Source organism: Ceratotherium simum, chromosome 12 (assembly GCF_057802395.1).
Source record: "Ceratotherium simum simum isolate JZ-2026a chromosome 12, ASM5780239v1, whole genome shotgun sequence".
Taxonomy (NCBI): domain Eukaryota; kingdom Metazoa; phylum Chordata; class Mammalia; order Perissodactyla; family Rhinocerotidae; genus Ceratotherium; species Ceratotherium simum.
Genome location: NC_141911.1, coordinates 58,680,552 through 58,705,626, shown reverse-complemented (window position 1 = coordinate 58,705,626; position 25,075 = coordinate 58,680,552). Strand labels below are relative to the sequence as shown.

The window sequence follows — 25,075 nt, the reverse complement described above, 5'->3', positions numbered from 1 at the left end:
CACAGCGAGGGCACGCAACAGTGAAGACCACGGACACGGTTGCTGATCGGATGAGGCAGGGCGCGGAGGGGGAAGCCCAGGCCGCGGAGACGGTTGGTGATTGGACGAGGGGGGCGCGAGGGCGAGAACGCAGGCCGCAGAGACGGTTGGTGATTGGACGAGGGGGGCGCAGAGGCGGGAGCGCAGGCCGCGGAGACTGTTGGTGATTGGACGAGGCGGGGCACGGGGGCGTAGGTGGGGTCGTGCAGGGGCGCCGCGAGGCCGCTTTTGAAAGACGCCGCCTTGGCCGCGTGGCGCTCACACAGAGCGGCCTGAAGAGAGAGGTTGAGCCGTGAAGGAGGAAGCAACGGCGTCGGGGGCTGCGGCGGCTGGCGAGCCCCCAGCCTGCGGCCCGGCCTGCTGCCCAGTGTGAGCTGCCCGCCCGCAGCGTCCACCCGACAGGGCGGGAAGGACGGTTTTGATGGGTGGGAGTTGTGCTGGGACTGGGGAGGCCATCAACGAGCCGCGGTGGGCTCGTGTTTTTGAATTTTCTTTTTCTCCGCTCTTTTCCTGTCCCCTCATTCCCCCTTTGTAGCAGTGCTTTTGGAAGGGATTTAGAGAGGACGGGTTCCGCGCCAATCAAAACTCCAGTCACAAAGCAGTCATGACGTCAGAGTGATTTAGCTCTTGCGTGAGTGTGTGTGTCAAGGCCATTGATGGAAATGTGGTTGTTTTTTTATTTCAGAGTAAGTGTTTTTAGTTTATTTTTCATTTTCTGCCAACGTTCTTACCACTTGTAGGTGACAAAATGTCGGGCAGCAATGACTGGTTTCAGAGCTCCCGGGTCCCTAGCTTCGCTCAGATGCTGAAAAAGAACTTGCCAGTTCAGCCATCAGCCCAGACGGTCACTGCCCCCGCAGGATACTCCTCGGAAAGTCACGCCCTGTCGCATATGGCATCCAGGGTTACGCAAGTGACGGGTATGGGCTTCCTTTTCATTTGCAATAGTGCCTAAGTTCTTTAAAATTCTGGAATGGCCAATGAGTTCTGTTGAGCCTCTGGTTTAAATATTTCCCGGATATGTATCCGTTTACCTGTGGCCGCGTCCCACCGGGAGCTCCGATTGGACTTCCAGCGCCGTAGGAGGCCTGGAAATCCTGCCCCTTGGGCTCACTTCATCATTCTCTACCGCTTGGCTGTTCAACCGCGTCAAGTGTGTCTTGCGTTTTTGAGATGAGGCTGTGTTTGCCCCTTCAGGGAAACGACGGGACTTAACACTGGTTTGTGTTCCTCATATGACTTAGCATAAAGTATAAAGCAGGGACAAACACGCTTTAAAAATCCGATTGAATTCAGTGTGAAAGGTAGTATAAAATAGTGAATCAGAAACAGAAGCTAGGTTCTAGTCCCAGATCTGTCTTACTCCATTCTAGGCCTTAGTGACATCATGTGCAAAAATGGCTTAGAGAGCCTCTGAAGACCCTGACGTTACTAAAATTCTGAGTCTTTGATGTCCCTAATGATATGACAGTGATAGCACTTCTTTGCAAAATAGTCTTAGTACTCCAGAAGATACATGCAATAGCAGGTTGTACTTGTCATATGTGCCAGAATTATTTAGTAGAAACTTACTTGTAATAAGAAACACATATGACCAAGTGTGTCTGGGATAATCTTCCCTTTTGGGGAGGGGTTTAGTGCTTTTGCTTATTACTTATTTTATTTTACCAAATTGACAAGTGTAAACATTTATTTTTAGGTAATTTTCCAGAACCATTGTTTTCCAAAGGTCTTTCCTCTGTTGCAAATCCTGTCCTTCCTCCAAAAAAAATACCTAAGGAATTTATAATGAAATATAAACGTGGAGAGATAAATCCTGTGTCAGCCTTGCACCAGTTTGCACAAATGCAGCGGGTTCAGCTTGACCTTAAGGAAACAGTAACAACAGGCAAGTCCAAAGTTGTATCTGTGTATCACGATACTGGAAAATATTTTTTTCCTATTAAAAAGAGAGCATATAAGTGGTACTAAATTTGATTATTTTCTGTATTCTCAAAATGTTGGGGTTAGATAACTACTAGTATGTTTTGACAAGTATACTTTAGAAATTTTTGTATTGATATTTCTTTAGCCGTTTGAGCCTCTGCAAATAAGTCACATATACAAAATTTTTATAATCATTGAATTTTAATTTTTTGTGTATGGCTAGTTGAATTGGAATCTCATCAGCCTGGTGGATTATTTTCAAGCATAAATACTTCTTGTAGAATAAACATGCTTTTGTAGGGATGTTAAATAATTGGACTGTGATTATATTATGAGAAAGATTCTGTGATGATGATGCCTAACAAAAATTATGGTCAAGTTTGCCTTCTGAACTTCAAGAATTAAAAGTGAAAATAGCTCTTACATGATTGATACTCTCTCTGCAGACTTGTCTGTGACTGTTTTCTCCTTTCTCTCTCAAAACTGCCTCCCGACCAGAAGAATCTGTTACCATATTGTGCCTCTGGAGGGCTGCAGGAGTACAGATCAGTAAAATGCAGAATGCAGTTTCTGATTTCTTCACTTTGTGACCAGAGATTGGGAAGAACTTTAGGAAAACGGAGGGATAAGAGAATCAGTGCTCTTAAGAGTCATTGACAGGCTAAAAGTATGAGAGTCAAGCACAGTCTTTTAAAATATGTGTGCACATATGTATGTGTGTGTGTGTGTATGTTTGTACTCACACAATATCAGCTAGTTTAGTTTCTTTAATTTTCTCTTCCTGGTACTAACTTTTGCCAATATAGGTCTCAAAGTTAGCATCTTTGCAAAAGAATTTAAAGTTTTTGAGATTTTAGTAAAGATTGTCATAATGAAGTGAAGTTTCCAGTCTGTTGTTTTGGATGAAATAATAGTAAACTAACAGATGACAAAAAATAGAATATTAGTGTAGAATGTGGAGTTTTCCTAGGTCCTGTTAGTGTAGGTTGGATTATTTCATGTGATCAATACTCTGGGCTTAATTTCTGTGTAACTAGTTAACTTTCCTCTATTCTTCTCAGACTGCCCTTGGAAAATGTAAACTATTGGTCACAGTAAGAAAAAAAAATTGATCAGGGCAAATCTTCGTTGATCTGAGGAAAACTACTCAAAAACACAACCCATTGACAGTTAATGGTGTTCATTTTGTGTGCATAGTACTAGTTGAATAATCTGATTCAGCAGGTTTGGTAGTGAGATCAGAGTATCAGTATTTTTAACAAGCTCTACAGGTAATTTAGATCCATATTAAAGTTTGATAACCTGGGGTATAAACAGGATGAAGCTTAAAGACTCAGCACTCTGACACAGAGTACTTAATTAACAAATTTGTTGTGTAATATCTCACACATAAGAATCATCTGGGCCACTTGTTAATATACAAAATATACTCAGGTTTAGTAAATTTGGATTGGAACCCAGGTGATCGTGAAGGAAGGAACTTGGGAAACTGAGGTCATAGATGGTGGGGGGAAAGCAATTTACCTAAATGCAGTTGAGAGTTGCTTGTAAACCCTTGATGTGTATCTTAAGGAAAAAACTCCCAGAAGTTAATGTCATATGTGAGAAGAAAATAATGATGAGGCTTATGTGGAGTGACATTGTACCTAGCCATCCATAACTAAAGTGGAGACTCAAGTTTCTTAAAGGCCTCCTAAAGTCTGAATATCAACAACTAAAACTTGAACCTGAAAAATCTTTGGCCTGTAAATTTAGAAGATTCCATTTCATTTTTCATCAGGCAAATATGAAAACTAGGTAAAAGTAATTGTGTAAAGGCAATCCTTATAGGAACTTTTGATGACTGGACATTCAGTTTAATTCTTTAGCATGTCTTTTTTATTGTTTATGTTTGGGTTTTTCTTGTGAATTCCCTCCCTCTGCCTGTCTTAAGGCTAAGGTGGGTTGAATTGCTTACCTGACTCGCTGATAGGTGCACAGGATTTCTTCAAAGGGGTCTCTACTGTTCTGGAGCTTAAGAGAGTATCAGGGCACTCATAAGATGGGAGAAATTCAACTTTTATTGGTAGTGTCATATGTCACTTAAAGATAGGGATACAACGAAATCACATTGTTGTGCAAACATCATAGAGTGTACTTACACAAACCCAGATAGTATAGCTTACTACACACCCAGGCTATATATGGTACTAATCTTAAGAGACCACCATGGTATATGCGGTCCCTTGACTGAAAGGTCATTATGCAGTGCATGACTATATTGAAGTTTGAAAGAAGAAAGATGTTGCTAGAGGCTACACATAGTACCTCTCATTGGTTATTCTGTAGATATTTGGATGCTTGCCATTGCCAGGCATTATACAAGACACTGTTACTCCATGTATGACCTCTACTCTAAAGCTGGCCCTACTGCTCCCGCAGAATCTGGAGGCAACCTGGCTGCTTGAAGGATTCCTCAGAACTAGTTGAGGGGCCCACCCAGCTTTACTTGTAACCTGTACTGGCCCTACAAAAAAACTGATAGATAGAGATAGTTTCCTAGAATTTTTGTATTGGGATGTTTTCACATATAACAGACATCTTTTACAAGATTGTACTGTGAAGTATTGTAGCATTCATTTGAGTTCTTTTTCAAGGTAATGTTATGGGACCATATTTTGCTTTTTGTGCCGTGGTGGATGGTATTCAATACAAGACTGGACTGGGACTAAATAAAAAGGAGTCTAGATCCAATGCGGCAAAATTAGCTCTTGATGAGCTTCTACAATTGGATGAACCTGAACCGAGAAATTTAGAAACATCAGGTAAATACTCTTGATTATAAAGTGTGTGTAAAATCATTTTCCAGAAGTGATCACCTGAAAGATTTCTGTTAATGAAGTTACGTGGCAACTATAAGATAGAAGTAGCAGGATTTGAAAATTTTCTTTCCATTGCTGTCTGATTGCTGACCTATTTAGTAGTAGTTAAAATGCTTTTGTGTATTTCAGCACCAAAAGATATAATCATATTGCTGAACTTTCTGATAAGTTGTCAAATTGCCAGTAGATTCAAGTCCAGACACTTGGTTTTCTCTGTAATTTATTGGATTCTTATTATGCACTTAACACTGTGCATTTAATACTTAGAGGTTTTTAATGCAATTTTTGTGATGTTTGCCTGTGTTAAATTCAGTGATGGTAGAGTTACTTGAGAAACTGATGGCCTAAGGTAGCATAGCAAATAGCTTAACAATGTAAACTCCAGAATTAGATTGCTCAGATTGGAATACTGACCCTGGACAGACAAGTTATTTTCCCTCTAAACCTACATTTCATCATTTGAAAAGTGGAGACAATGATAGTAACTACTTCCTATGGCTGTCACTAGGATTAAATAAATAATGCATGCCAAGCCTTTAATTAGTGCCTGGTGAATAATACATAATCAAATGATAGTAGTTCTTATTAAATATTAATCAATTTGAGGACTATATTAGCATGTTATATGTGTTAGCATAGTAGGCAGTTTTTGTCACTATTCATTTCATGTTAGATTATATTTGGGTTTACCTGTAAATGAGGCAAATTTAAAAAATAAAAACATTTTCGTTTGATCTAAACAGTGATGATAAATTCATTCTATTAAAATTTAAATTATTATTTATTGTACTACTGGGCTTTTCTTGTTTGTTGGTTTTTGTATATTAATTTCAGGTTTTCTTTTGTCATACTTAAGGTCATTTTGTTCTTTAAGTTGAATTCTTATTTCATATATTTTTATTTTTATGTTAATTTAAAACCATTATTTAATAATTAAAAATGATTTATTTGGCCACATCTTGTGTATAGTCTTTCTCATTGTTTTCAAATAGTTTGTCATACTTTGGATTTAATAAGTACTTAAGAAAGTGTTTTGTTAACTTTTATGTTATTTTGTGTTCACTGTTTTTCAGATTTATCAATTTTTTAGGGCCAGGTATGATGATTTTGGTAAATGTCTTATACGTACTAGCACTATAAATGTCATTTTATCTTTGTTTTATTAAAATACTCTGATTTGTTTTTTACATGTGCTTTGACCTATAAAGAGCAGTGATGCAATGATTTCACTTTGTTACAGAGTAAACCTTGTAATTCAATATAAAATTACTCCTTTTGTTCTGTTTTATGGGTATATTTTGTATATATATATTTTTACTCTTGAAATCTTTTTTTTTGATACTCATGATGATGCTACTTCTAGTTATTTTTTGTGTTTGTCCAATGTCTGACTATCCTGTTTTGTTTAATGATTTTCTATTGCTCATAAAATTGTTGGTTTTTGACATAATCAAAGAATATTTTAATAGAAAATTTAACATTTGACTTTATTATAAACCGCTGATAAGTGTCTTGTTATGGTTTCTTTCGATTTTTTCCTTTTTTGTCATATGGATAATGTTTTCTTTGACTTTTTTTCTTTTAAATATTTGGAAGGTAAGGACTTTTACCTAGAAACTTATCTTTCTAATATGAAGTCAATTTTGACAATTTTGAGTCTTGATTTTATCACTTGATAATTTTCTATCCTTACCAACTTACATGTTTGTCCATCATTCATTTATTCAGTCTTACACACTATATTATGCTCTAGGTGAAGAAATCCTGCTCACCTAGAGCTTAGTATGACTAGTGATTTATTCAGGTTTTTTTTTTTTTATAGATATACTCCTGCCTTTCCAGAGTGTTTAACAAGTTAATGTGAAAGGCAGAACCTGTGACAAATAATATTCTTAAGGCATTCTTTCAGTTTATTAATGGAAATCCTTTATATGTGATTATTTTATCAGCCATCAACCCACCTGAGTATGTCCCTAGTGATATTGTCCCAGTTTCCTTGCAACCGTAGCATGCAGTAGAATCAATAAATCTGTGTTTTCAGGATGTGCTATGTTCAAGGACTGTGGTAGGTACTTGGAATCTAGAATCAAATAAGACCTGTCCTTTACCTTCAAGGAACTAAAATACTTTGTTGAAATCAAGTTAAAACATATCTACAGAATTTTCCAAGTATCTAATTTAGTTATCGAAAAAGGGTATTTATGATTGGCTTCTCATGATAAATGCTTTTTTTCCTAAGTGTTTTCAAAATGTTTATCTAGGGCTAGCACATGTTTTGCGTAGTAGTCTACAATCTTTAGAATCTTTACAATTCATGTTTTTAAGCATGTATCTTTTCCTTCCTTTGTGAAAATTAAGGTGGTGTTTTCCCATCTTGACTGACACCACTTTTATATTCACCATTGTTTTTCAAAAAGTGCCAGTAGTACCTTGATTGAGACTAAAAAGTTCTTTAAAAATATTTTTTCTCTTGTTAGAAATCCTAGAAATAATTTATTTAGGTCATCTTTTCTCTTATAGTGAGCTATATTTTCTTCTTTAAAATATTCAATCAGGAAGGCTGAGTTTAAAGACTTATTTTTCTTGTGAAAGGATACGAAAGATAAGTTGAGTATTTCTTCTCTTTGCTGTTAACCTTACATTAGTGTTTCTTGTCTCCTCTTCTTCGTTTATAACATAAAACTTAAAAAACTTAATTTTTTTTCAAAGTCTTGAACTCATCAGAATTATTTTTCGTGTATATCTTCTTTCATATTTTGTCCATGGTGTTTTTTTAAGTGTAGTCTTATTGTATTATTAACTGTATGAAAACTCTTGTGCTAGTGTTTTTCAAGGGCAGTATGATTAATGATACTATGTTAGGTTTTGGAAATCTTTAACACTTTGACACAATGATTTAGGAATCTGGTTCTAAGTTTAGTTTATTTTAATACCTCTTTTTTAAAAATCATTTAAAAAGTTTTTAGTGTGGTAAAAATAACATAAAATTTTATAATGCATGTATATAAAACAAAATTTACCATTTTAACTATTTTAAGTGTACAATTCAATAGTGTTAAGTACATTCACTTTGTTGCACACCCAATATCCAAAACTCTTTTCATGTTACAAAAGTGAAATTCTATACCCATTAAACAATTACTCGTCATTCTCCCTTTCATGGCAGTTACCATTCTACTTTCTGTCTACTCTAGGTATCTCATATAATTGGAATCATGCAGTATTTGTCTTTTCATGACTGTCTTATTTCACTTAGCGTATTGTCCTCAAATTTCATCCATGTTATAATATGTATCAGGATTTCCTTCATTTTTAAGACTTAATTATATTCTATTGTATATATATACCAACCACATTTTGTTTATCCATTCATCCATTGATGGACACTTGGGTTGTTTCAGTAGCTTTTGGCTGTTGTGAATGGTACTGCTATAAACCTGGGTGTACAAATCGCTCTTTGATACCCTGCTTTCAGTTCTTTTGGTTTATACCCAGAAGTGGAATTGCTAGATCATATGGCAATTTTATTTTTAATTTTTGTAAAGAACTGACGATGCCTGCACCATTGCATGCAGTCATCCATGATGACTGCACCATTTTACATTCCCACCCATAGTGCACAAGGTTTCCAATTTCTCCACATCTCACCAACGCTAGTTATTTTTTGTTGTTTTGATAGTAGTCATCCTAATGGGTGTGATATGGTATCTCATTGTGGCCTTGATTTGCATTTCCCTAGTGATTAGTGACAACCATTTTTTCATATGCTTGTTGGCCATTTGTATATCTTCTTTAGAGAAATGTTGCATTCGGGTCCTTTCCCCATTTTTGAATTGAATTGTTTGTTTTTCGTTGATTTTTAGGAGCCCTCTACATATTCTAGATAGCAATCCCTTATTAGATATGTGATTTGCAAATATTTTCTCCCCGTCCATGATTTGCATTTTTACTCTTTTTTTTTTTTTTTTAAAGATTTTATTTATTTATTTTTCCCCCAAAGCCCCAGTAGATAGTTATCTGTCATAGCTGCACATCCTTCCAGCCACTGCATGTGGGACGCAGCCTCAGCACGGCCGGAGGAGCGGTGCGTCAGTTCACACCCGGGATCCGAACCCGGGCTGCCGGCAGCCGAGCGCACGCACTTAACCGTTAAGCCACGGGGCCGGCCCTGCATTTTTACTCTTAATAGTGACCTCTCATTCACAAAAGTTTTAAATTTTGATGAGGTCTAACTTGTCTATTTTTTCTTTTGTTGCCTGTGCCTTCAGTGTCATATTCAAGAGATCATTGCCAAATCCATTGTCATGAAGCTTTTCTCCTATGTTTTCTTCTTAGAGTTGTATAGTTTCACCTCTTATGTTTGAGTCTTTGATCCATATCGATTTAATTTTTGTATATGCAGTGTTAGGTAAGGGTCCAACATCATTCTTTTGCATGTGGCTGTCCAGTTTTTCCAGCATCATTTGTTGAAAAGACTATCCTTTCCCCAGTTGAATTAGGTATTGGCACCCTTGTCAAGAATTTGTTTGACTACATGTGAGGATTTATTTCTGGCCTCTTTATTCTGTTCCATTTGTCTATGTGTCTGTCTTTATGCAATTACTACACTGTTTTGCTTACTGTCCTTTTAAGTAAGGAAGTGTGAGTCCTCCAGCTTTGTTCTTCTTTTTCAAAATTATTTTGCCTGTTGGTGTATGGCGTTTTAAAATGCAAACCAACTTGTGCAGTCACATTTTATTCATTGAAAGTATTTTTGCTTCATAAATAGGATTTAATATCTTTAGTCTTCATTCTCCTTGAGTGCTACTCACTTGAGTAAATGGAAAAAAGTCCATCTTTATGAGTTTTTACAGTTCTGCTTATCTGAAGTCCAGAGTATATATATATCTAACTGTAGTCAGCATTTGCATAAGTAACATGAGCCCCAAGATGACATTGTCAGTCTTTCCTTGCTGATTTTTATATATTCAGCCAGTTTCTCATCTTACTCAAAATTAAGTCCAGAGTAGCAGTTCTGTTTGCTTTCCTTGTCTTTATAAATGATTCTTCAAAGATACTAACTTGAATTAAACTTTTGCTCCTGGAGCCTCTTCATTTAAGTTTTCCTGATCTTTTTTGTTCTTTTGGTCTAGTGTCATGTTCTTTTCTTGTTTTTCCTGGATTCCCTAACTTGGGAACCAAATTGGAAAGCCATTGCAAAGAATGAGAGTAAAAGCTTTGAAAACTTTGTAGTATTCCCCTGGAAAACACTCTGGTAAAGAAAGATTAAAAATGATTTTTACTTACTAATTTTTGATAGAATATTAATTTTAAATGTTTTACATAGTATTACAATAAATATAAAATTGTTCATAAGCATCTAAATTGGCGTTTCATTTTAACTGCTTTTCAGAATGTTACATCTATTACAAAGCAAGCTGTATAGTAGCATAAGATTAGGAAACCCAGAAATGCGTTTGCATAATTGAGTTCAGTATAGGAAACACATTTTATTGAGGCTAACAGACATTTGATGGCCTAGAGTTGACAGAGTATACAGAAAAAATAATCATTCTTGGATTGCTGTTTTATTACAGAAAAGTAAGGTACCTGCTGTTTGGAACATTGAAGTTTCACGTTTCCTTATGTTTTTGTTTTATTTACAGGTCCTCCTCCTATCCCTGCAGAGCCTGTTATTTCACCTGAACCAGTATATGTTTCAAAAGTACATTATGGTAGGAAAGTTCTTTATGATGTTCCTTTTTAGAACAGTAACTCAATTAAAAATTATAACAACATAATTAAAATATGTATAGATATGAAGATATAGATTAATATTTTATCATTAAAACCTGTCACATTTCTACAAAGGGGAGAATTTTCTTCCATACTCTGCTAAAAATTAGAGAAATAAGAAACAGGAAAGACTGAAGAAATGACTTTTTTTCTATAATGAGATTGTTCATCAATTTTATATAACTGCTTTTTATGAGAATTCTTTGCTTTGGTGGGTTTGTCATTAATGAAAACCAATGGCTCTCTAGTGCTTGATGGTTGAGGCATTCATTTCAGATAATCTATTCACTTTCTTTAATGACAATTATTTGTCACTCAAGCCCAAGAAAACTACAGCTGCAATTGAAGTTACTAGTTGTGTGACCTAGGACCAGTTACTTCTCTGTGTACCTTAATTTCTTCATCTGTAAAATGGCCATAACAATAGTTACCTCATAGGGTTATTATGAGGGTTAAATAAATTCATACATGTAAAATACTTAGATCATGCCTGGCACACAGTAGGTGCTGACTAAATAGTAACTACTATTATTTTATTAAAACACTTTATCATATTCAACATTGTATAGTAGTTATTGTATACTTTTACCATTAGATTATGAATCCCCTGAAAGGCAGGAAATTATTCTCAATTTCTACCTTGCCTACATAACAGTAACACTTCAGACTTTAAAGTTTAGAGTATTTGTAGGATTAAAATGAAAGAGAACCTTTCTTTTTTTCTCTTTTCCAAGACTGTAGGTTAGGATTTGAAAACAGTTTTATGCCTATTCAAGCTTGGTTTTCACTTATCTTTCTAAGACAGAGAAAGGCAAAGTCTTGTGTGTTTGCATGGAGTAAAAGGACCAGACCAGGGAAAATGGGCACATTCAAAAGACACAATCTACCAATAGTTAAATGTAGTCATTTGACTTAACAGTCATAAGAATTGATGAACAGAAGGGCAGTGAGGGATCATCCCAACAGCAATGATCTCTTAATATGGGAGTGGGCTCTAGTCTTTCTTTTCAGCCTCTGTGGACATTTTTAATGAATAGTGGGATAGAATCCCTGGTCAATGATTGGCAAATAATATAGATTACTATTACCTGAGAAAACAGATCAGTCTGTGAGGAAGAAAGCGTGTATGGTTAACAGTATGTTTAAAGAAATACAAGAATAGTGTCAGGTTGGGTAGGCTGTTTGGTAGAAGTCAAATGTTAGTGAGAAAAGAGAGAGCAAACATGATCCTTCAAGCTTACGAGTAAACACAGGAGTTAGACATTATCACTTTTGAGGAAAAAAGATTTGAGACCCACAAAAATCTCCTGAACAGCTTGTGTTGGGCCAGTTTTAAAGAGTATCACTATTTCACAGCCTGTGTACTTTTCCATGTTTCTAACTGGACCATATCTTCATTAAAAATAGTGATACAGTCATGCACCGCATAACGACATCTCGGTCAACAAGAGACTACATATACAATGGTGGTCCAAAAGGATTAGTACCATATAGCCTAGGTGTGTAGTAGGCTATACCATCTAGGTTTGTGTAAGTACACTCTATGAAGTTCGCATGATGACGAAATCACCTAACAACACATTTCTCGGAACGTATCTCCATCGTTAAGCAACACATGACTGTATATTGGTTCTGAAGATAGGGTAAGGTTACTCGTGATAGTGTCACTTGAAATTAGCAACTTGAAATCAAAGAGATGGTGTTAATTGGTATTATGTACATCATATTTTTATCTCATCCTTCATTTCCAATAATTTCTGAGAACACTGTATTTCCTCAATAGCCAGCACACATGTATAGGGAAAACAGTGTTGCACTTGCTCCTTACTCCTTCAAACACATGCTAATAAGAGTTACATTTAGTAACTGAGATTTGATTGTATCACAATATCTATAATTTCTTTCAATACTGAATTAAGATCAAGAGATATATCAGTATGTTAACTCTCAAATGTTCTTTGTGTTATTCATATGCAACCTTTTGAATGTGCAGCAAATCATTCTCTTGCCACATAATTTTTTGGTCAGTACTAATTTTCTATTCTCTGTCATAACACGAAGTATTTGCTAACTATATAGGACATGATTAAGTAAATTATAGTACATTCATTCTGTGGAACCATTAAGAAGGATGAAGTAGCACTACTATCTACCCTTGAATGGTGTCCAAGACAAAGTAAATGCAAAAAGTGGGTTTTAGCGTGCTCCAGTTTTTATTTTTTAAAGCGAAGTATGTGTATTTTTATAGATTATTTCTCAAAATATCCATAAGAAATTAGTAATAATTGTTTCATTTGGAGAAGGAGACTTATGCATGTATGTCTCTTGTATTGCTGTTTAAATAAAAAAGTAGTTAAACTTTAAAATATCATTAAAAGAATGCTGCTTCTCCTATATCATGAGCTTTTGGTGATACCAGAGGCAAGTTGCTGAGTACTTCTCATTCATATTTTTATTAGATAAGGACCAAAAACTAATTTGTACATCACACATTGATGGTTTTGACCATTTTAGTGAAATATATGCTGGCATGCAATGATGATGATAATTTGCACCTCCACATTGTGCACTTTGTGATTAGATAAAAAAAATTTACCTGTAGTTCGTTCTTCTTTCCCTCCAGAGCTTCATTTTGTGATTAACTTGGTGACTGTTCTTTCACTCTTTTTGATGTGACTTGTTTTTGCCAAGAAGAGAGCATTAACATTAACAAAGAAAAATTCAAGTTTAACAAATATAAACAGAAAAATGTAGATGGGCTAACTCAAATGAGTTGTATCCAGTTAGCAGAATATTAGCTGAGATTACTAACGTCAGACTTTTATCATTTTTGTGCCTTTTTAATGTAATGGTTATTAAGCAGGTGAAAAGAATTTCTGTGAAAATTAATTAATTATACATTTCATATATATGTAATGCATGAAAGCAAAATTGTTTCATTGCTTTTTCCCTCTGAAAACATTAAATGGAATGTGATCCACTTGATAGACTACTTAGCAACCATCATGAAACATCAGGAACTATCTTAGTGGTTTACAACTAAACTTTGAGAAACACTGTATTAAGTGATTTTGCAACCTCTCGTTCTCTATAATAGTGGTTCTTCACTGGGGATACACAAGCATATTTACACAGAACAGATGGCCAGGGCCCTTACCCCAGACTCTAGCTCTGTCATGTTTTAAAAAAGAAAATCCATGGGTAACTTTTCATGTATATTCTTGGTTATAAAATGTTGTATCTGGGCCGGCCCCGGGGCTTAGCAGTTAGGTGCAGGTGCTCCACTACTGGTGGCCTGGATTTGGATCCGGGCCGCGCACCAACGTGCCGCTTGTCCGGCCATGCTGAGGCGGTGTCCCACGTACAGCTACTGGAGGGATGTGCAGCTATGACATACAACTATCTAATGGGGCTTTGGTGAGAAAAAGGGAAAAATAAAGGAGGAGGATTGGCAATAGATGTTGGCTTAGGGCCCGTCTTCCTTAGCAAAAAGAGGAGGATTGGCATGGATGTTAGCTCAGGGCTGTTCTTCCTCACAAAAAAAAAAAAATGTTGTATGGTGATCCTAGTTACTTACTTAAAACTATGCCCTTTTGAAGTTTGGGACTTTTTTAGTGGGAACATGGAACTATATTAAGAATCTCTAAGTGCTTAGTACTTTGCAGTGGTACTCAGTGGGGCAAATACTAAGGAGAGTATTTTGATTGTCACACTGATTGGGGAAGACTACTGGCATTCAAGAAATGTTGGTTGTCTGGCAATGTGGGACAATCCTGTACAAGAAAGAATTGTCTTGTATCCTGTATAACTTTTGGATCTTTCATCAAACATAAATCAATAATTGTCTAATATGTAATACTAAGACATCTTTCAAGAAGTTATCCAAAAATCTCAATAACTTGTGATCTTTTAGAATTGAATACTTTAGAATCTTAGTCCTGACACAAATTAAAATTTGCTTACATAGATCTGTAAATTATTAACTCATTCAGTTGTGGGGTTATAATAGGTGTAATAGAGACCTCTGGGAGAAAGCACAATGTTCCTCAAATTCATATTGCTTTTTTTTCCTAGAAGGGAGACATATTCAGTATGCAAAGATTCCCCAGATTGTTAAAGAAACATTTAATCAGCTAGTTTCTTCTCATTCAGAATATCTGAAATGTAGCAATTCATTGGCTGCTTTTGTAATTGAACGAGGTAAGTCCAAATATTTGGGATGTGTTGAAAAACTATTAAATATCTTAATGATCTGAACTATACTAGGGTAGTATTTTAATTAACTATCTTTGCCCCTGTTGATAATGGTTGCGTTGATTTGAAGTGACCTTTTCCAATAGGTGTAGGTCCTTAAACACAAAGTTTCTCAAAGATAGAGATAAACCAGGAACCAATAGAGCACTGCAGAGTGGTAAATGCCTAACATTTTAAACAATAACTCTGTTGGTACCACTACCAACCTGAAATCTAATCCCGCATTATAACAAACATTGAGAAAAGCTCTATGAAAATTAACATATTTTCTTCATTTTCAAGAAAAGATTAAAATATGAAAAATCATGAGCCTCTGGTTTTTCATGTGGATATTATGATACGATTCCAAATACATTTAATCTTTTATTACCCTTTAATGTTCTAGACTGATCATTAATTAAAAGTGTTTGAATTTTATTTTCATCTATGAATAATATATTTTAGATGATATAAAAACAACTTGAAATTTGGCCCTGTTCTTAAGGAGTTTTTATGATCTAGGAGGCGAGAGAAGATACAAATACTGTTGAAAGTCTAAGATGATGAAAGTTAAAAAGTGTTTTCTGTAATCCAAAAATGCATGAGAATTCATAGATAGAGAACTGATAGGTTTAAAGTCTTTGGGAGCAGGTGAGACTTAAGCTAAAACTTTAAGGGTTAATTAGGTTTGACTAAATAGAAGAAAGGAAAATATTCTTGGAGAGAGAAAAACATGAGGGAAGAGAGCAGCAGTGAGAAAACTGTTTATGGGACAGTGAGAGAGAAATTTATTTCTAGTGCAGAAGAGTATATATACAGGAGTAATACAAAATATAGTTAGGTTGGTGAGATGTTACCAGACTTTGGAGTGACTTAAAAGCTAGCCAAAAGTTGAATTTAATGAGATAGATAATAAGCTGTGAAAGATTTTTGAACAGGGATTGATAATGTACTATAATTATTGGGAACATTTGTGTCAGACTCAGCTCTGCTACTTAAATGACTTTGGGCAAGTTTTATACTTAATATTTCTCTGCTTAAACTCCTCATTTATTAAAAATAGAAATTATAACTTCTACTTCATGGACTCGTTAGGATTAAATATGATAATGTAAATAAAGTGTTTAGTACAGTACTTGGTATTTAGTAAAAGCTTAATAATTAATTATATCTGTGATGATTAAGATAAATTGATGTTTAAGCAATAATTGGCAACAAACAATTTTTAAAAAATGTTACAGTGATTGAACCTGAATTAGTGAATCACAGCTTAGATGCTTGTGATGGAGTGCTATACTAGAATTGAGATAGATATGAATAGGAAGAGAAAGAAATATTTTTAAAAAATTGATGTGATAAGATGAAGGTGACAACAAATGGTAGATGAATAAAAAAATAACATCATTTCAAGTTTACGTAGGAGAATGGTGTTTCCATATACACAGGGAATCTGGAAGCTGATGTGAAGTTGTGTGGAGAAGAGCATGGGTGAGAATAATAAATTGGTTTTAGAAATATGATTGTGAACGTGAGGTGTGGAAAGCATGAGTAAAATGAAGTACACATTCCTAAGTAACTCACACAATCAATACGTACTTAAAATGTGTTATTAGAAACCTTGCGTGGGTATTCCTCATTGCCCAGCCAGCCTGTGTCTCCAGTAGGATTAGTCACACATTCCCTGTGATGGCTATTTCATACTTTTTCTTTGTCCTCAAATACCCCGCAACCTCTCTTGCATCCTTGCTCTCAACTAATGGCCTTGCCTCATAATTTTTAATCAGGTCTATAAGAAGCTGTGAAATCCAAACTGCCTTCTGGCCTCTGCCACCAAATCTATATACTTTCCTGCTTTTTTGTCGGTCTTCTCTACTGTTACAGTGGAGGAAGGATCTCACTTCTTATGGGCTAATCCCTTCACTTAAATCCTGATTCCATTCCCTCTCACATCTTGATGAATTTCCTTCTTTTGGCTATCTTTTGTTTTTTATGCATTATCAAACTCTATTATCTCCCTGAAACATTGCAAGTTGAGTTACAGAGTTGAGAAAGAAGCTGAATTCTTGGCTACACTATTGCCCTTTATAAATCAGAACTTACATTACCATTTCAGAACTTACACTGACACTATATAATTCCCTTTTACCACCCCTTACTGGAGCAGCTACACTAGAGATAATTGAGCATTTTATTTTTCTCATCTAATCCTACTCCTCTTCCAGCATTCTCCATCTCAGTAAAGGGCATCCACCCAGTTGCTCAGACAGACTGAAAATCTAAGTCATCCATTATTTATCCTTTTCCCTAACACCCTACAGTTCATCTCTAAGCCTTTTTTGATTATATCCCCAAACTCAGCCTCAGATCTGATCATTCTTTTCCATTTAACTTACATCATTTGAGTCTTAAGTCATTATCTCTTACCTAGACTACTGTAACAGGCCCCCTAATTCAGCTTCTTGAACCTTACGTATGCCATTCTCTACATAGAGCAGTTATCTTAAAATGTAACCCAGTCTGGTTTTTGCTTCCTTATGTTCAGTAGCTTTGCCATAGCTCTTAGGTAAAATCCACGAACTCCTTACCATGGTTTATGATGCCTCTGTCTCTAACCTCATTTTATGCCATTCCCTTCACTTCCCTTTGCTAGAGCAGCTACACTGGTCTCTCTTTGCCCAGGGTCTGCACAAGCTGTTTCTTTTGACTGGAATACTTTTTACTTCGCTCTTCATGATGCTCACTTCTTATACTGAAACTTAAAATTTCAGTTTCGTAGGGAAGGATTCTGCAAGTAGTCTGCATGAGGTAACTTTTCCCTCCATTATTATTTACCTTAGCCCCATGTTTGTTTTCTTTAAGCACTTATCACAATTTGTGGTTTTAGTCTTTTTTTTATGTCTCTCCTTTTAGAAGCTTCATGAGAACATGTCTTGTTCAGCATTTTATTCCTAGCATCTACTTCAGTGCCTGCTTCTTGGTAGGACCTCACTGATTTTTGTTGAATTGATGAAAATCCTTTAGGTAGTTGCAAATGTGAAACTGAACTTTGAAAGACTAAGACTAGAGGTTTTCTGAAATCATTAACACAAAAGTGAGAGATAGAATGAGCAAGATATTGAGAGGAGAATCTTTAGAGAAAAAAGAGTAATGAGCTAGTGACTAGGCTGTAGAAAGACCCCATAGTTAGGATGTGAAAGGAAAAAAGAATTGTGTATCTTCTAAGCATAGGATTTGAAGGAAATCTCAAATGAGGTACAGCAAAAAGTAAGTGGAGTAAAACTACTGAAAAAAGCTTGGGTGCTTGTTTCTTCAAAAAAAAAGCAGTTTTAGTAGAACAGAGAAAGAAACCGTAATTTGGTTTGTAGAGAGTTTGAGAGGATTAGGAAAAAATTAGAGGCATTATATGTAGATAATTTGTTTAAGACAGAAGTAGAATGGCAAATGAAGTCTCTTAGCTAGCAAAATAAATCTAAATGTAGAATAAATAGATGCATATTTGAAAACCAAGGATATCTGGTGATTCTGTTGATTGTGGTAAAAATTTAAAGTATCATAATATAAAACATCAGCTTTTTAATTGAGATATTGAAATATTTTTAAAATTTTGCTTCTTAGAAGACTCTCAAGCTCTTACTTGAAACTGTGGGGTCATTTATTCATCTTTTTGGTCAATATATTTTACTAACTTTAAAATGGTAAGTTAGAGGTGGAGGTTGAACATAGGGAAGAGGGAGGTCAAAATAACCTGCTACTGTTAACCTTTTCTTTTCAGCTGGACAGCATGAAGTTGTAGCTATAGGCACAGGTGAATACAATTACAGCCAGTGCATTAAGCCAGATGGAAGAGTGTTGCACGACACTCATGCTGTTGTTACAGCAAGAAGGTCTCTCCTTAGGTAAGGTGTAACAAAATATATTTAATGCCATCAAATATTAATGCTCTTAGCCCAAAGTAACCACATACATGTCTTTATTTTCAAATGGAATTTTGCTAATCTTTCATCCAAGGATGTGACAATTTCTTATCCAAGCCATCTGATTATTTCTGTGTCACTTTTGAAAACCTTATCATAGTTTTTTTTTTTTTTTTTTTTTGGTGAGGAAGATCAGTCCTGAGCTAACAGCTGATGCTGATTCTCCTCTTTTTGCTGAGGAACGTTGGCGCTGAGCTAACATCCGTGCCATCTTCCTCTACTTTATATGGGACACTGCCCCAGCGTGGCTCTACAAGTGGTGTGTCAGTGCACACCCCGGATCCGAACCGGCGAACCCCAGGCCGCCGAAGCGGAGCGCGCGCACTTAACCGCTTGCACCACCGGGCCGGCCCCTGAAAACCTTATCATAGTAACTGCAGTGTCTAGTCTGTGGATTTTAGTGGCTTCTGTTATCAAGACCTTAGGAGCCTAGTTTTAAGAATTTTACAACCTTTTTTTTAAGCTAAAAATACCATTTTTATTACTGATTAAGTATTTTGAGAGTATAAGTTTAGATCTGGACCAAGTAGACTTTGTAATATTTCACCCCTGAATTAGACATACTTATCCAAAGGCAGCACCAGAAACTGATGGGTTTCCACTCATGAGGTCTGTGCAAAGTTTATCACAATTGTAAATATTACGGAAGTTGCTTTTAAAAGCAACTAGAATGGCTGTATCTTATATTCTAGATCCCTACAGCAATACAACAGGTAAATTCATGGCAGAGTGTAGATAATATATTCTTTAGGCTGGTAGATCTCAAAGAAAAAGAGAGAAACGATCTGAGGTGAGCATGCCTAGTTTTTTTTTCCAGACTCATTAGTCACTGTGCTCCTTACAAGAGGAGTGAATAGGAGGTAGGAGGGAGAAGGCAGGAATGCCACTCTTCAGAAGTCCCTTCATATGAAAACATGAAAAGTGGGAAATAAGTATAACCTCCTGCAGCATCCACCAGCTTTTGGTTCTTTTAAGCCATTGAGCTTACTTTTCATAAAACTTTTTTTACAGAAATTTTCATACCACACATAAGTGAGAATAGGATTATGAATTCCATTGTTCAGTTATCAGCAATCTGATACCAATAGCCAGTGATCATATCCAGTTATCAGCATTCTGCTGTTCTTATTTAATCTATGCAACCTCACTTTTTGTTGCTGCTGTTTAAAATCCTCTCGGAGTATTTTATTTATTTATTTATTTTTCCCCCAAAGCCCCAGTACATAGTTGTATTTCATAGCTGCACATCTTTCTAGTTGCTGTATGTGGGACACGACTTCAGCATGGCCAGACAAGTGGTGCATCAGTGCGCACCCGGGATCCGAACCCGGGCCGCCAGCAGTGGAGCGCGCGCACTTAACCGATAAGCCACGGGGCCGGCCCTCTCTCAGAGTATTTTAGAGCAAACTTAGACATAGTATTTTTTCTGAAAAACTTATGTATCTCTAAGAGAAAGAATCCTATAATCTTAAAAGGAAAGTTTTGGGGGAGGTTCATGAAAATAATGCATCTCATTGTCCTTCCATTCCCCTTGGTGCTTATTGAGTTATTTGACCTCTTTAAAGCTACCTCTTTTATGTTTGTTTCTTTCCATGCTTGGCACTGTTATATACTGGTGCTTAATTTTTTATTACATATTTTTGATGGCAGCATTAAAATCATGTTTTTTTTTAAAAAGCAAAATAGTATTTGTCCCCTGATTTGATTAGTAGTAGTCTTTCGGGAGATCTGCTTCACTTGTTAATACAACTTATGGTCTTCATTGCATTGTACCTATGCTCTTATGTTTTTGTCTTCAAAACCACTATGGAGCAGGAACCACAGTTGTTGATGTTATTTGTGTGTCTGTCTGTTTTGGCAGGGAAGGGGAAATAAAAGTAAGGCAGAAAATTGACACTTTACCTAAGAGACTGGGAGCAGAACTGTCTGAGAAAGAAGGGAGGAATTAGTAGAGAAATGGGTCTTTTGCAGGATATGACAGTTGAAGACTCAAATGTGAAATGAGAGTGGAGTGGTCAAGGAGTGGTGCTTTAAGGCAGGTCACAGGACAGACTGGGCTTCAGTTGAGGACTGCTCAAGGGACTTAATTCTTCATTAAATAAGGTTAAGATTATTTTAGGAGTTCTTATCAAAACTTTTGACATATAGGGACGTTGCTCATGACACATGAATATTATGCTTAAGATACATCATTTTTACATTTTGTTACTTAATAAAATTATAATCCATCTCTTTTAGGTACTTTTATAGACAACTTCTACTCTTCTATAGCAAAAATCCTGCTATGATGGAAAAATCAATATTTTGTACAGAACCAGCTTCTAATCTATTCACTCTCAAACAGAATATCAACATTTACCTCTATATGAACCAGTTGCCTAAAGGATCAGCCCAGATTAAGTCACAGTTGTAAGTATTATGGAAATTGTTTTTAAAAGCAGCTAGGAAGGCCATATCTTATATTCTAAATCCCTACAGCAATACAACAGGCAAATTCATATCTATCCATATTTCCCCTCCAGCCTTTAGGTGTTATTTGTAGACTGTAAGAGTCCACAAATTCTCTCTCTCCCTTCCACTCAATCTGATCTATTACTACTACTTAAATAGTCCATGTACTTCACCACTTTTTTTTCTATGCTATTGAAAATCTTCTATTCCTCTCTAGTTTTAAGACTTCATAAACTTGAGGAAAGTATGGATTTATTCACTATTCACATACCAATACAGGAGTTAAGGATGCAGTTTGTTTTTCTGGTCAATCTGTGGCCAAAACTTCATTATCTTGACGAATGGGTAGCATCAGTTAGTGTAATATTTAAACAATACAGACAAGCACAAAGCAGAAAGTAAAATTCACTTCAAGTCTGACCATCTAGAGATTACCTTGGTTAATAGTTTGTTAAAAATCCTTCCGTTAACATCTTTGAAAATAAGAGCAATAAGTGTTCTGGAGAGAAACGGCAAGAAAAATAATTTTACATTTTATCATTTTAACATATTTCATTGGAGATGAAACTTGAATACGAATTGTCAGTTTTCTTTTTTTCGTTCCCTCACTTTCTAGTTTTTAAATGTTTTCATACGGAGAAAGAAAAATCACATACTATGGTGGGGACAAAAATTACGTTTTCATTTGATTTTAAGGGACATAAAGAATGGCAACAATAAGTTTATCTTTGCTGGAAGCTCTAAATATGGTTAATTTCTGTTTGGTATTGATCTTGTGGAACCAAGTCACTCCATTTGGTGGAGTGACCTTTGGGTTTGTGTCTGTTCTGTTACAGGAATTAAATGTACACTGGCAAGTTAAACATGTTTGAGAACAATTCTTAGGTAAATGTAGATTTTACTTTGTCAACTTTGTTTTTTAAAGGCAGAAACTTGATTTTCTTTGTCTAGGCGTCTTAATCCTCATTCTATATCTGCATTTGAAGCCAATGAAGAACTGAGTCTGCATGTGGCTGTTGAAGGCAAGATTTATCTGACTGTCTGCTGTCCTGCAGATGTTGTTAATAGAGTAAGCAGTATGTCTTCAAGTGACAAATTGACAAGATGGGAAGTGCTTGGTGTACAGGGAGCATTGCTGAGTCACTTTATACAGCCAGTTTATATAAGCAATATACTTGTTGGTGAGTGGGATTTCAGTACATCCTGACCTCTTTCACTATGTTAAACACACTATTTTATTTATCCGTATGAAATCAGATTTTGCATACATGAAGCTGTATTTAAGATAAAAAAAGACAGATCCACTGTTTTGCTGAGCTTTTCATTTCATGGTAACTTGTAATTATACTTAGTATAATATGACTTTTGTCGTCTTACCAGGTGATTAAGAATTAATATTTTAAGTTAGCCAATTAGCTGTATTCTGTCTTGAACTTATACTTTTATTTGCACAATATTCAGTTTTTTACCCCTCTCTTTTGGGAGATGTTTCCTTGAACTTCTCAAATCTAAAAGTTTATATTTCGTTATCTCTGAAATAAGAAAAATATTAAATGCCCATTTTGGTTCTTTCCTACCCTTATTCCCTTTTCATATGTTTGGTTATGGTCTGGATACTTTTGATATGTCAGATGAGTCACAAGTAACTAAAACACAAAATAAATAATCTGAATTAGTAGTTTACTTCTTTGGTGGGGAATATTACAGAATGCTATCTTTATATTAGAATGGTTTTCCAGACATTATCTCATCGACAAGCAATTTTGGAGCTCATTTCTATAGTTTTCATAAAGCCCTAGGTGTTTCAAAGCTTTAGTTACCCTCGTGAAACAATTTAAATACTACCATTACTCTACTCTCCTTTGCTTACTGTAAATTTTTGGTAATGATTACACATGTAAGCTTTAAATCCTCACATGGGTAATATTTTTGTTTTTAGGTGGTGGTTTTTCTGTTATTTCTTTCTTGGGTTTGTTTTTTGTTTCCATTCAATGTGTTTTTTTGTTTTTTTTGAGTAAGGAAGATCAGCCCTGAGCTAACATCCCTTGCCAATCTTCCTCTTTTTGCTGAGGAAGATTAGCCCTGAGCTAACATCCGTGCCCATCTTCCTCTATTTTGTATATGGGATGCTGCCACAGCACGGCTTGATGAGTGGTGCTTAGGTCCATGCCCGGGGTTTGAACCTGCGAACCCCGGGCCGCCCAAGTGGAGCATGCGAACTTAACCACTACGCCACTGGGCCAGCCCTGTCATTCTGTGTGTTTTATAGTCATTTCTGTAGGAATTTCTCTTATAGGTAATATTTTTTCAGTTCCATATGTATACAAGATACTGTATTTCCTTGCCATTTTTGTTTGGTTTGGCTTTAATAAAGTACAAAAAGGAAACAATTATTATTTGTTTATATTTCTAATATTAAGCTTATTTTCTTTGTATAGGAAATACTACTTGGGTCACAATTCAAAAGATTCAAAGGGTGTTCAGTGAAAAGTCATATGGATATATAAAGAATTTTCTCATTATTATTCATGGCTCACTGTATGGTATTTCTTTGTATAAATATATCATAATTTATTTAACCAGTTATAGATTGATGGGATTTTTAGATTGTTTCTAATCCTTTGTAGCTACCAACATGCTACAGTGACAGTGACATGCTACAGTGAATGACCGTTTTACATTTGTTATTCACACATGTAAAAGTATATCTATAAGATGAATTCCTGGAAGTAGAATTGCAGGTCAAAGATGTATGCTTTTGCAATTTTGAAAAATATTACCAAGTAACCCTTCAAATCACATTCCCACCAGCAGTATATAAGAATACCTGTATATTTATACTCTCAAAAGTAGTTATTTCTAGCTCTACTTCTTGAAAATATATATTCTTTTGGAAGATATATTTCTTTGATTTAATTTGGTTAATAAAGTTCTTCTTTACCTTGTTTTCTTTTAGTCAGTTCAGATACTCTCTCAGACACTTCAAACTTTTCTCAGTATCCTTTAGGAAAGGCTGTTTTTGTTCATGATAAATGTCTATAAAGTATCTAAGAAATGTCTGTGCTTTCTCTAGAATCACAGCTTTGGCAAGCAAGGCTTTCTTTGACTTTTGTGAAGAAAGATATTTTAAGATTTGTCATTTGTGTGATGTAACTCCGTACTATATTTAGTTTCTTAAAAGGATGGATATAGATTCTTTTAAAATTATTTAGTATTTAGTTAGTGATTTGGAACAGGGGCTTAAAAATTAGATCTCATCATTTTGACTGTCATCTTGCACCTACCCACGGGGAACAGCAGGTAGCAATAAAAACACTGTAACACTTTGTAAAATTGCTTCTGCTCTCTTTCTTGGCATCTTTGTGGGAGACATCTAAAGCTAACTAATTGGTGTTCTGTCCGGTATAACCTAAACAATTTTAGTGTTTAAGTTGTTTTTTGTAAAAAAATGCAGATTTCTGGACCTTTTAAGATCTCTACTCTATGTCGGGGGGGCGGTGCGGGCAAGGGGTAGGAGTTTTGAGGCCCAGGAATATACATTTTAAGAGTACCACCAGGTGATTCTGATACAGATGTTGTGAAAGGCTTTCTTTGAGACATACTCATTTAAAGTGTCTGTGCACTAAAAGAATGTGATTTAGTCAGCTGAAAATAATCTCAAGAGTTCATTGAACTTTATGAGTCGTCTAGTACGGCTTCTTAATTAATATACAAACTCTTTTTATGCCGCTTCTGATAAAGCCTCCAGTAGTGTGTGTGTGGAGAGTAGAAATAGATTAAAGGCAATCTATTCCACTAATTGAATAACTCCAATTG

The 25,075-nt window shown here is 35.6% G+C and overlaps 1 protein-coding gene across 1 annotated transcript in view; it reads left to right on the top strand.

Annotated features, from left to right (window-relative positions):
• Nucleotides 1–785: 785 nt before the first annotated feature.
• ADAD1 (adenosine deaminase domain containing 1) overlaps nt 786–25,075 on the top strand; it is a 36,781-nt gene continuing 12,491 nt past the window's right edge. Inside the window, exons 1-8 of the mRNA XM_004426523.3 lie at nt 786–959; nt 1,739–1,927; nt 4,602–4,769; nt 10,472–10,540; nt 14,676–14,801; nt 18,607–18,730; nt 21,047–21,217; nt 22,211–22,440. Of these exons, the coding sequence (XP_004426580.2) occupies nt 788–959; nt 1,739–1,927; nt 4,602–4,769; nt 10,472–10,540; nt 14,676–14,801; nt 18,607–18,730; nt 21,047–21,217; nt 22,211–22,440 (1,249 nt within the window). The 5' untranslated portion in view covers nt 786–787. The remainder of the gene's footprint in view (nt 960–1,738; nt 1,928–4,601; nt 4,770–10,471; nt 10,541–14,675; nt 14,802–18,606; nt 18,731–21,046; nt 21,218–22,210; nt 22,441–25,075) is intronic.